At 46.2% G+C, this 11,668-nt stretch overlaps 1 protein-coding gene across 1 annotated transcript; it reads right to left on the reverse strand.

Moving 5' to 3' along the window:
* Positions 1-1,480: 1,480 nt before the first annotated feature.
* LOC149288365 (Krueppel-like factor 11) lies at positions 1,481-8,336 on the reverse strand. The gene is made up of 4 exons (XM_089491888.1): positions 8,295-8,336; positions 4,951-5,211; positions 2,494-3,445; positions 1,481-1,779 (listed from the first exon to the last, which is right to left on the reverse strand). The coding sequence occupies exons 1-4, from the start codon at positions 8,334-8,336 to the stop codon at positions 1,481-1,483; spliced, it is 1,554 nt and encodes a 517-aa protein (XP_089348014.1).
* Between the last annotated feature and the right edge of the window lie 3,332 nt (positions 8,337-11,668).

The following is an 11,668-nucleotide window of genomic DNA, read 5'->3' on the forward strand; positions in this document are numbered from 1 at the left end:
TACATAGGTTGTTGTATTTCAAATCTCGTTTCAGGGGCAGATCCAGAGCCAGATACCCGCATGGTCACACAAATTTCAGTACAACTGCCCCATTGCCCCCTCTGGATCCACCTATGTAGTATGATAACCAGAAGGGCTCAAGTTACCCAGAACAGCCTTAAGAACAGTTTAAGGCAATTTGCTTACATTTCTGTTTCTTTTGTAAAGTAAAAGGACATTTTCATGTACTGAAATCAGTGCTAATTAAAGTATGAACTGCCAACAAATGCATCGGTAACCAAGCTTTCCCCAGTTATTCATACAATATTCCATAACAAAAATAAAGAAAGAAAAAAAAAAGTAAATATAAAGAAAAAAAAAAAAAAAAAAGAAAATGTTCTGAATCTGAAGGAGTGCAGCCTTGAGACGAACGTCATTATAATAGCAGTCCTGTGATATGCATGTCAAAAATACAAATTTATTATATAATATATATAAAGATAATAAAACATTAATGTAAGGAATAGTGCAATAGACTTATTAAACAAGCTGTATCAAGTTTCCCTTTGATAAACATATAACTTGATTTTTTACCTAGATAGGATGTGATTTCCGTTTTTAAATCTGGCTTTGTCTATTGGATCACAATGTAAACACTGACTGATAGGGAGAAGGCAGAACTGCATTGTATGATTGTCCAGCCACAGGAACCTCGATCGTTGCATATACCGGTGGGAACCGTGGTATGCCGACCACCGCTGATCCAAGGGACCTTAATGCTAATCCATAAAAGGATACAAAGTGCAAGAGAGTGAAAAAGGGGTTTCGCAGAAATAAACGTGCATACGATGGAAAACTGGACCAAGAAGTGATAGTTTTTAATCTATAGTAAGCTTTATATTAAAAGGGACAGTAAATATGTAGAAGAGCTGGCAAACTAGCTGATTTCCAGGAAGCTTGTGAGGCCCGAACTTGTTCAGGTTTCCTTTAGAAAACCAGTTTTACAAGCTGCTAATGTATCCCTTTAAATCCAAGCTATTACGTGCGTTTAGAACCTCGCCGATATCAAAATATTGTTTGGGTGGTCCTTGGGGGTCCAAGGTGAGCCACAGACAAAGTGTAGGATTGTTTTTTGGAATTTACATCCACACTAGGGTTGAAAGAAAGTGAATAAAACAATAAATGTCACTACATGTATTCTGTGCTGGTTACCTCTATAGAACGGCAATACACAACACTAACACTTTGAAAGGCTGGTATGTGACGGAGCCTCGTATGGAGCCAGAATCACATGGCTTGTTTTTACCGAGAGGCTTAGTCATTGCAATCATCTAGAATTTTACATTTTTTTCCCTGTAACACAGTGGAAAACGGCTTACGGCCCTTAGTATGAGCATACTACAAAAAAAAGTCCCGTATCTTTCTTTTCGACGTCAATAATTCTTCATAACGTGAATCGAAAAGATCATTTTTGACCAGTGCAACCACATGCGCCCACTTCTCAAACGGAGGCAGGCATGGACACCAGCATGCCGAGGGAAGGGCCTCCGCTTCTAGATGTGTCGGGGGAAGCGATTTTGCTCAATTTACCGACGTCCGCCTGCCACGTAGGAACTTTCTTTGTGCTCATGTGCCGCCGGGCGTGCTTCGTTAGGTGGTCGCTACGCATAAATCTACGGTCGCACACGGGGCAAGCAAATTTCTTTTCGCCCGTGTGGGTCCTTCTGTGTCGCGAGAGTTCATCTGACCTTGCAAATTTCTTATCACAACCTTCCCAGTTACAGCTAAAAGGTTTTTCGCCTGCAAAGTGAAGAAAAAAAAAAAAAGAGATACTCTATTAAAACAAACAAGTTGTTATTCTAAATAAAGCATTATCACAATTTAACTGTCCAAAATGATTGAAATGGTTAATAAGCAAACATTTGAAATTTATTTGAGAAAATATATAAATATAAAAACTGTTACACTGCACATGCTTAATGGAGCCTTCCCATCTTAAAAATATCATTAAAATACTTTTCTTTTATTAAAGTGAAGCTAACCACAGGAGAGTACTTTTGGGGAACGCGTTAAAGCAAGATAAATGTACCAGCAAATAGTGTGCCAGATCGGTTCTGTTTAAAGGACCATTGCCTATTTTAATGTTAAATGCATTCCACGTAACATTTGGAGGGTTCACTGACCTCAAATACATTATATTAAGAAGTGTTCTTAAGTATGCTTCCTGCTTACACTTCCTGGTTCCACTTGAGGCAGCTGGGGGAGGGGATAACTATTGACTTGCTACTTTTTACCTAAATTAATATAATCACAAACAATGCCGGAGAGAGCATCCCTTCAGTGAAATCTTCAGGAAGTTTATAATTTGATCTATGCCAAGGACCGGATTGGGGACTAAAACCTGTATATTCATGTGTCTGAAGCAGACCGCGTTGTTGAAATTTTTTAATAAAATAAATAATAATAATAATAAAAGGGTTTCTCTTCTCTATAAAAGCACTCGGAGGAACTCACCTGTATGTGTGCGGAGATGTGCTTTGAGGTGGGAGCTTTTGAAGTAGGTTTTCCTGCAGCCAGTGAAGTTGCACACGTAATTCCGTCTTCTGGAAAAGTCTATCTGTGGCGGGCTGCTTTGCCCGGCGGTGATAAATACCGGGGCCGGGGCAAGAGGCAGCAATTTTGTGTTCCCTACGGTCATGAGAGTCTGTGTACACTGCTGAGGCGGGTGTGTGATGGGGGATTGGGGCAGTACGAACATTACAGCTCCCTGAGACACCGGAGCTCCCATGAGGACCGGCGGAGGAACCTGCGTCGATTGGGGTAGGATTGGCTTCACAGCACCGGAAACATGCTGAGCAGGGGACTTAATAAAAGCAGAGATGACGCTCGTTTGTCCACTAACTGGAATCATCTGACAGAGAACCGGGGCGTGAGAAACAGGAACAGAAACCAAAGGTTGAGTGTCACTCGTGTAATCACGTTCGCATTTTATTAGTAGTTGTGTCTCGGCACTGACCGGCTGTTGGCTGTCTCTGTTTCTATTAGAACAGGAATTATCAGGACGAGGAAGGTGCGGTGGTGGGGAGTTCCTTGAACGGCTCGCAGGGGCATGTATCTCCTTGGAAGGTCTGGAATGTTGGTGTCCACAGGGGGCGCTTTCATCCGACTCTACCTTTATTATCACAGGAGTCTCTGGAATGTGTTGGAAAAAGCGGCTGTCGGCCGTGTGACGTATGACGCTTGTTGCCATTGCCCTGCAGGGCCGGGCACTTTCTGGCATTTCTGGGCCGTGAGAAGACGGTCCGAGGACACATGATGCCAACGGCTTGAAAACGTCCGAAGAGGTGACGGTACAGCCCAAGCTACCCGACGTGACTGTGACGGCTTTGGAATACGTCACCTGGGAGGCAGGCGGGAGCGTTGTGGAGGGCTCTCCAAAATCCGGGCTGTGTGGTGGAGTCATGCACTGAAAAACCAAACACATTTTAAGCATTTTTCTTTAGTTGTAACGCACACACGTCACATGCAGGTTCAATAATAGTAAAAAAATGATATTTCCTGGATACAATTACGGTATTTGTTTTATTCACCAGCTATATCAAACATATAGAAGCTGAATAGAGATGGCAAAGATCAGCTCTTTATATGGATACATTTTAACTGTAAAAATATTTATGAATAGACTTTGCTTATATCTTGGGAGATCGGACCATAATTATAGTGATAAGCATTAACTTTGCAGATAATCTTAACAGTATCTGTTATTGATGGCCCCAGAGGAACATTGCCAAGATTATTTTAGCCTCATATTATTAAATCTCCCTTGGCGAACGAAGCCTTATCACTCCTTAGTAGAACAGGGCCCTATATCCCGCTTATACAAACAGCACATTTCACAACAGTGAAATGCATTCCAGAAGAGAAACGCTTGGCCTGCCATATATCTCATAGAAGTTGGTTAGGTAACAAATGTGAAACAGCAGACCCGCAATAATCTGATGCAATGTCCCCCCCCAGGGTTTATCTCTGCAGGGAGGTAACTAAGGCAAGGATACAATGCAGGGGCTAAAAATAAGCCATTAACACATTAATTAACATTCTTCGCCATAGCAACTGTTTATTCTGCGTTTGCAGTCAGAAGTCCATGCTTAAAAATCATCTGTTTCCAAAGATTAAAAAAATGTTTATATTTTAATGGAATGAAATACTTTTAAATGGCCATTCTTAAGGAAACAACGAAGCAGACCTTAGTTATTTTAAACATGTTTGCAGAAGATGTCACTGTAGAGGAATACCTTGATATGTTCATACCAACGTTCATTTTTGCAATAAAAAATAAAATAAAATGTAGAACTACCTATACGTAATGCGTATGCATGATTAACACGCCACTTGTCAAAAAGAATTAAATGCTTTGGTGACGTATCCTGGACTAGGGCAACAGGTAACTTAAATAGGACGGTTGACAAGAACTTACATCCAACCGGACAATCGAGCAGCAGGATACCAGGGGGTTTGATCACCCAAGAGGACAAGCTGTCTCCCTGTTTTGTGCCACCGCCATGGACCTGCCACTCTAGACCTAGGCCAGGAAACGTCCCTCCTAATGCGCCGCTCCTCTGCTCTCCCCAATCTGTACCCTTTATAGAGGGGCTTTGCCCAGTTGGCATATAAGGAGGTAGCTGGAGGCGCTGCCCTGGGCCAGACCTAGAACAGAGCCACCGCATGCGTCGGAGCTGGAAATATTTGTTCCCCAAGCCCTAGTCTACCTCGTTCTCTCCAAAGCAGTTTGTGACACCGTTTAGTAGCCCAGTGTTCATGGAGTAAGTCACGAGGGCTCTCTGGTAAAAGGGATCACTGGGCTTCTATGAACATGCTCCACTAAAAGGGAATCCAAGCTGCTTTGGACTATCCTCGATAGTAGCATCGAAGTTCCAAGAAGTCATTTCAAGAAGTGTTAATAACACTTACCAGTGTAGAGAACGAGTGGTAATCTTTCGGCATCTGTACAGCCGATTCGCACGTCATGGAGAAATCCGAGGAGTCTGAAGCAGGCGTGAGGGGTCTCATCTTCAGGGTGTCCCCCCTGTGGCACCTCTGCCCCCACGAGCTCATGCACACCAGCGCCTCGACCGCCTCGAAGTCATTCTGCTCCAGGGTGCTGCACGTGGACCTCTCGCTGTCGTGTCTTTTCCGCTCCAGTATTGACTCGCACATGTCTATGAAATCAACCTACGGGGGACCAAAGAGTGCAAATGAGCGGCTATATCCACATTTACATATATTATATGCCAACGATGATGTCAACCAAATGATGCGTCTTACTGGAAGAGGCTTCAATGAGCGTATCTACCAAGGAGGGGCAGATAGCTACTGGTGATGTCTGTGCCAAGCAAGGAACCCCAAAACAAACTTTCATGCCATGTGACATCTTAATAATTATTGATAATTACCATTTGTTCTAAATCGATAATAAAAACCCGATTTCTCTCGAGGAATTTGATAACTTTTCGGCACGTCACAACACTTAATATCTATATGTATACAAAGCGCTCCGAATTCACTCCAAGAGCACGCGAATTGCACGCCATTACCCAGCCTGAAGGGGGTAAATTGCCCTGCTGATTACCCCTTTGTGACCATAAACGCCATTCTAAAATTAGCATAATTATAGGGTCTTAATTAAATCCTTTGTTCCTGTTGTTTCAGCTTTTCACGCGTATTCGGGCGTTAGGCTGGCGGGATTGTTTGTTTTGCAGTTTATACAGAAAGCAAAAACAGATGGCAGCAAAAAAATCAATCTGACAATCACTATAAATAAATAAATATTGCAATAAAAAAAAAACCACAAATGGCACTGCAAATGTTACAAGAGAGGAGAGACAGAAGCGATTGAAACATTTAAACACTTAAAGGGATTTAACAAAGCGCAGAGGAGATATGACGGATCGAAAGCTTAGATGTAATGTAAAGAAGTTTTGCTTTATGAGAGGGGGGTAGATAAGTGGAACAACCTCCCATCAGAAGTGGTAGAGGCTAATACATTAAGGGAATTTAAACATGTATGAGAAAGGCAAATGACTCCTGAATATAAGACAAGACTAACGAGTCTCAAGGAAATTAGGCAGACTAGATGGGCCAAATGGGGCCGATCTGCCATGAAATTCAGCTTTAACGTCTGCCAAACGGAAACCGCGAAACAAGTAAAGAACTGAAAGCAGCAGGCGGCACGGGGCTAGCTGCTCGGCGCGGTCTCAGGCGAGTATTGATTGTGGCTCACGCTGCTGCGTGTCCTCAGATGACCTGCCCCAACATGGCGCTGCCAGACACGACGATTCACACGGCTTTGCTCGCTTCACGTGTGTTTATGACACAAGCAGAGATACCTCTGAATGAAATGACATCCTCTGGTGTGACACATAGTGTGTTAATAAACAACCCTTTAGCTCCATGCAAGTATTACATACGATACAGCGATACAACGACACCATAGATGGCAGATAACACCCCTTCCTCCCTTGCTCTTGCCTTAGATTTAGGGTAGAAACATGTCTATCCCACAAAAATTATTGTGTTAAAAAATAACCACTTCGGCTGGGAAGCGGATCCATTCATCTACCATGTCTCATAGAGGACTGGATCGCCTACAAAGATTGTTCCAAAAGACTGCCAATTCCTACTTGTACGAACACAAACAAGAACTTAAAAGTACCTCTGCTTCCTCGAAGGCGACGGACGGCATGAACCGTGGCATGAACTGTATGAACGCAGAGGTACTCGCTATCCTGAATGGCCCCGGTTATCTTTGGAACCTAGCCTTAGATACACAAGAATTTCTGGCACCTTTGACCCCTTCTTAGAAAGCCACCAACACTGAAAGGCCTCATGTGACCTTTGAGACCCGAGTACACACAAAAGAGACTCATGTTAACCCCTTCCTAAATACATGTTGCTATAGAGAAATGACTGATGTAATACCCAACCTGTAAACTAGGACATTGTTTATTGAGTTATATGGCACCAACATATTCCATAGCCCTGTACAGTGGGTTAACACGACATAACAAGTAGCGCATCATTTATCAATAGGTGAGGAAGGCTGCCTTAGTACAGTGATAAAAATGAAGAGCGGATGCCCGTAATCAGTCTTTATCTCAGATCCATAGCTTATTAGTAACCTTTATTTATTAAGCGCCAACATGTTCCAAAGCGCAGTACGGTTTACATAGAGGCGTGGTTAACAAGTACATCATATACAGTTATAACAGGAATGGATGACTGTGCCCATAAGCTTGCAATCTAGTCTTAAGGCTAGAAAGCTCCTAGAAAGAACGGCGGGCAGACGGTCTCATTATACTTCAAAAGGGGATGCAGGGAAGGCTGGGGTAGGTAGAATAGCCATTAATGAAAGAAGCCACACCCTGTGATGTTGGGCTGAGGTCAGCAGTCACCCCTTTCTCTGCTCAGGAGGATGTGGTTGTTTTTGCAGTTTCAGCGGGGGGGTGGGGATTCAGGGACAATAAGCTGTTAAGGGTATTTACCCCACCCTAATAGAACCGGTTAACAAAACATTAGCCTCCACGCCCCCTACTGACAAAACCCTCCCACAGGGCGGGGCTAAGGGTTCTAAATATAGCTCTCAAGACGTCATGCATTAAAATAGCCATGTGAGGTGGGCGTGGAATGGGCCGGCAGGGGAGGAGCAGGAAGCATCTGGGTGTGAATCATAATGCAGGAGGCAGGGTTTAGGTTCAAAATCCATCCAAAAAGCACATCCATGGAGAACCCCCCCCCCGAAAAATACAGGGCGGCTGGCAATGAATGTGTTAATATCAGCATTATCCAATGCATCAGCCGGTACACACAGGGGGCTTTAAAACAGAACTGATCCCCCTTCCGACTGTCTCCACACACCACAGATAGTAAGATCCTATAGATACAGTCTATGTCACAATACAATGCTGATAAAATGACCTATGGACAGGTATGCCATCCCCCACAATGCAGCCAATACCGAAATATATGTAAAGATACAGGATACATGTCTAGAGATTCTAGGGAGACGGGCAGCCAGTCCCCATTGCCAGGATATAAGCAATCCTCTCTCTGATCATCATAACAGTTCTTTACATGAAAAATGGGAAACGTTCCATTGAAGAACCCAAATGCACACCCATTAGCGGACGATCTAATTCTTCTGCTCACCAGTACAATATATATCGCGATATAACCAGCACCCCCTGGGTATGTCCTGCCATAAGCCCATAGCACCCAATAAATGCAGATAAACGCCGGGTTATATGAGGTTTACTTACAGCTCCTGGGTGCTGCCTGTCTGCAGGGGCCACATTCAGCATTGTGCCGGTCTAATGTAACAAAGGTAGCAGCAGCACGTCCAGATGCCACCTGCCTGAGCCAGGCTGCTCACCAGCAATAACAAGCTTCCCTTCTTTGCGTTGGGGTTGTACTTCGTCATCTTGCATGGGAGGGCAGGGACTCAAAAGCATGGAGGGGGCGGAGGAGGCGAGGTGAGGACATAGCGCTTACTGCAACAGCTACAAGCCAGGGAAAAGAGGTAGGGAGAGAAAATGACCAATCACAGCGAAGCCGGCCTCTCCGGCAGCCAATGGTGGACAGGTTGAGAACGTGATCAGCTCGTGGAGGAAGCATGTTGTGGGCGGGGCTGAGACGTAACCAGTGACTTGGCGGCTGAGTGTGCAACGGCCTCGGTGAACTGCTAGAGCTGGAAACTGGGGGAAAGGTCGTGCAGCTGAGGAGGCAAGTCTGGCGGGGAGCCCGGGGCCCGCCTGTCACGGCCAGCCCACGAGTGCGCTTGTTTACGGTGTTGGGAGCGTTATACAAGAAAACCTTTGTAGTCTCTAAATATTAAAAGCTGTAATGCAAAGCCACAGGGTGCCCCTATATTACAGTATATACCAGGACATTATAGCCTTTTAATGTGTATCTGTGGGTGTGGTATTTATTAGACTTACCGGTAACTAGTAACCGGTGAGAGGCTTTCCCATAAGAAGTGTTTGTGTACGTGACGAGCGTGTTTATATAGTTCTGGCTTCAGCAATTATTTTTACGTTTACGAGAAGTCTGCTGGTGCTAAATAAGTAAACGATCCTATATACTTTACTGAGATGGTGTTAAGTAAGTGGAGCAGCGGGGGCGTGGTTTGACAGCCGACCAACATGGACGCTTAACTTGCTGGCTCCGCTGGCCCGCCGCATTAATTAGCTCCAAACGGCGCTTCTCTACTGAAAATGGGGAAACACTCGAAGGCTATCGCTACCCCTAAGCCTGTCCCGCCGAAGGGTCGACCGCTACCTACCTCTGTGAAGTCCTTCTTTCACAATTTGCCGGACGCGGAGTCCCGTGATTCCCTGGAGAAGGCCTCGCCACCTGGCAGTCCTTGTAGCGTGGCCTCGGATTTGCCGTCTGAATCCAGCCAGGATCCGCCGCATCTGCGGACGAATCGAGATGGTGACGGTTGGCGGGACACCCTGAAAGATCTACCTACCAAAGCGGATCTTATCTCTATTATTCGAGACACTCATGCTCCGCTGAAAGCAGACCTCGCGGAAATCAAGCGGGACCTCCAAAACATGGGCGACAGAGTCACTACCCTTGAAAGTGATGCGGTTGCTACTCGCTCGGCAATGGATGTCGCTTCGGAACAACTTCATCTACAAGCTGAGACTATTGCCCGGCTGACGCAAAAGGTCGAAGACCTTGACAACCGAGGCCGTCGCTCTAACCTGCGAGTACGTGGCATTCCGGAGTCTGTTGCTGGGCCCGATATCACTACGGTGACCTGTGCTCTTTTTAACCGCCTGCTCCAACAACCGGATGACACGGTAATTAAATTTGACCGGATTCACCGGGCACTTCGCCCTAGACAGCCTGATGGTCGCCCGCCGAGGGATATAGTGTGCTGTCTCACGGAATACGCTGTGAAGGACGCTATACTTGCTGCGTGTCGCAAGGCCGGCTCTTTGGATTGGGATGGTAACGCTATACAAATCTTTCCCGACCTGTCTCCCATCACCCTTCAGTATCGTCGGATGCTCAGGCCTCTTACATCTGCCCTCCGGGATGCCGCCATCCCCTACCAGTGGGGCTTCCCGTTCTCCCTGATGGTTCGCAAGGGACCGGACCACTTTATCGTCCGTCGGGCTGAGGATGTACCGGACCTCCTTGAGAAGCTGGGCCTACCTGCTGTCGCTATTCCTGATTGGGAATTTTCCTTCCCTCTCCCACCCAAATTGAGCGTCTCCTCGCGTGACTGGTCAGCCAGACCCCAGAGGCGCCGTAAATCCAGACCGGAATGATGCTCTCCATGATTACGCTGTAAGCTTACCTTGCTGTTCTTCACGGGACTTTTTGCTGGCGCTTCCCTGGACTCCTTCACGTCTTCTCATCGCCCGGCTCCGCTTCGAGGGTTGACCTCTGGCTGCACATCGCCGCTCCCTATCGTCCTGGATGACTTTAGGCTCTTCTGCGGTTGGCTACCGCTCATGGACTACCCGTGTGTTCCCTCTCTCTCCTTGCGGACGTTGTTGGTACCGGCTTGTCCGGTACTTGCACTGTTTGTCGGGTTCATGCGAGGGTCGACCCTTCCTTGTGTTTATCTTTGCTTTGGCTTCTCTCTTTTTTGTTATTTTATTATTCTTATTGTTTTGTGCTTTTATTTGCCGTGTACCTGGTCTTGCCTCGCAGGGCTCTTGCTTACCGGGACTCGATGTGTAGTATTGGGGGTCCCTCGCCTTTACGGCTCCCCTATTGTTTTCCGCTTTGGTAGCTTTTATTTTGCTTTTTGTCCCTGCCGCGCTCTTTCTCCTCCTTTGGGGGGTTTTTTCTTTCCTAGTCATGACGATCGGGACGCCTTTTTCTTTTCCTTTCTTTTCTCAACCGATCTCTGTCATGGCTCCCTCTTTCCTTTGAGGGCCTTCCTGGATGGCGGGTTGTGAGTTTTCCCCGCAGCGCTTCCCTTGGTCTCCGGTTTCCGGGTTAGCCCGTGCTCGAATACACTCTTCCGCATCCCTGTTAGCCCCTTTTTGTGTTTGAGTTGTCAGTCTTTGTTGCGTCCTTTCTCCTCCTTCGGGAGTCTTTTTCCTGCCTAGCCACTACGGTCGGGAAGCCTTTTCCTTTTTTCTTTCTGCTACCGACTCCTGTAGTGGCTTTCTTTTTCCTCCACAACCTTTGCCAGGGCAATAGGCTGTGTGCCATGCTAGGTGGCTACTTTGTGGCCCTGGGCTATTTGACTGTTTGCCTCGCACACACTTATCCGCTTTTGCGCTTCTGTTCGTTAGCCCTCCGTGTCTGTCGGTCTTTTCTGTTGCTCCCTTCTCCTCCTCCGGGAGTCGTTTTTCTTTCTAGCCATGGCGGTCGGGAAGCCTTTCCCTTCTCCTTTCTTTTTGCTCCCGGCTCCTGTCATGGTTTCTCTTTTGCTAGCGTAGCGCTCACCTGCCAGTGGCGGGTTGGGTGTCTGTAGCACACGGTTGCGCATTCCACGGTCCTTGGTGGCCACACATGCCTCTACACATTTACTTGTTTTATCCCCATTTATTTGCCTATTTTTGCCTATTCTTACGCCGTTTTGGTTTCTTTCCTCCCTTGTCATATTTCTGGTATGCGGTGGGCCATGGTGCCTGCTATAATTTTCCCTTTTTTTTTATTGGTT

This window comes from Sceloporus occidentalis, unplaced genomic scaffold (assembly GCF_023333645.1).
Source record: "Sceloporus occidentalis isolate IW3139 unplaced genomic scaffold, rSceOcc1.0.p SCAF_52, whole genome shotgun sequence".
In the NCBI taxonomy this organism is placed as follows: domain Eukaryota; kingdom Metazoa; phylum Chordata; class Lepidosauria; order Squamata; family Phrynosomatidae; genus Sceloporus; species Sceloporus occidentalis.

What these genes read in the sequence shown, in the direction of transcription:
- LOC149288365 (XM_089491888.1), bottom strand. Translation starts at nt 8,336, where the DNA reads ATGCTGAATGTGGCCCCTGCAGACAGGCAGCACCCAGGAGCT. An exon ending in ACAGGCAGCACCCAGGAGCT is followed by an intron (nt 5,212 to 8,294) that starts GTAAGTAAACCT and finishes GGTCCCCCGTAG; the next exon opens with GTTGATTTCATAGACATGTG. An exon ending in ACCACTCGTTCTCTACACTG is followed by an intron (nt 3,446 to 4,950) that starts GTAAGTGTTATT and finishes TTGGTTTTTCAG; the next exon opens with TGCATGACTCCACCACACAG.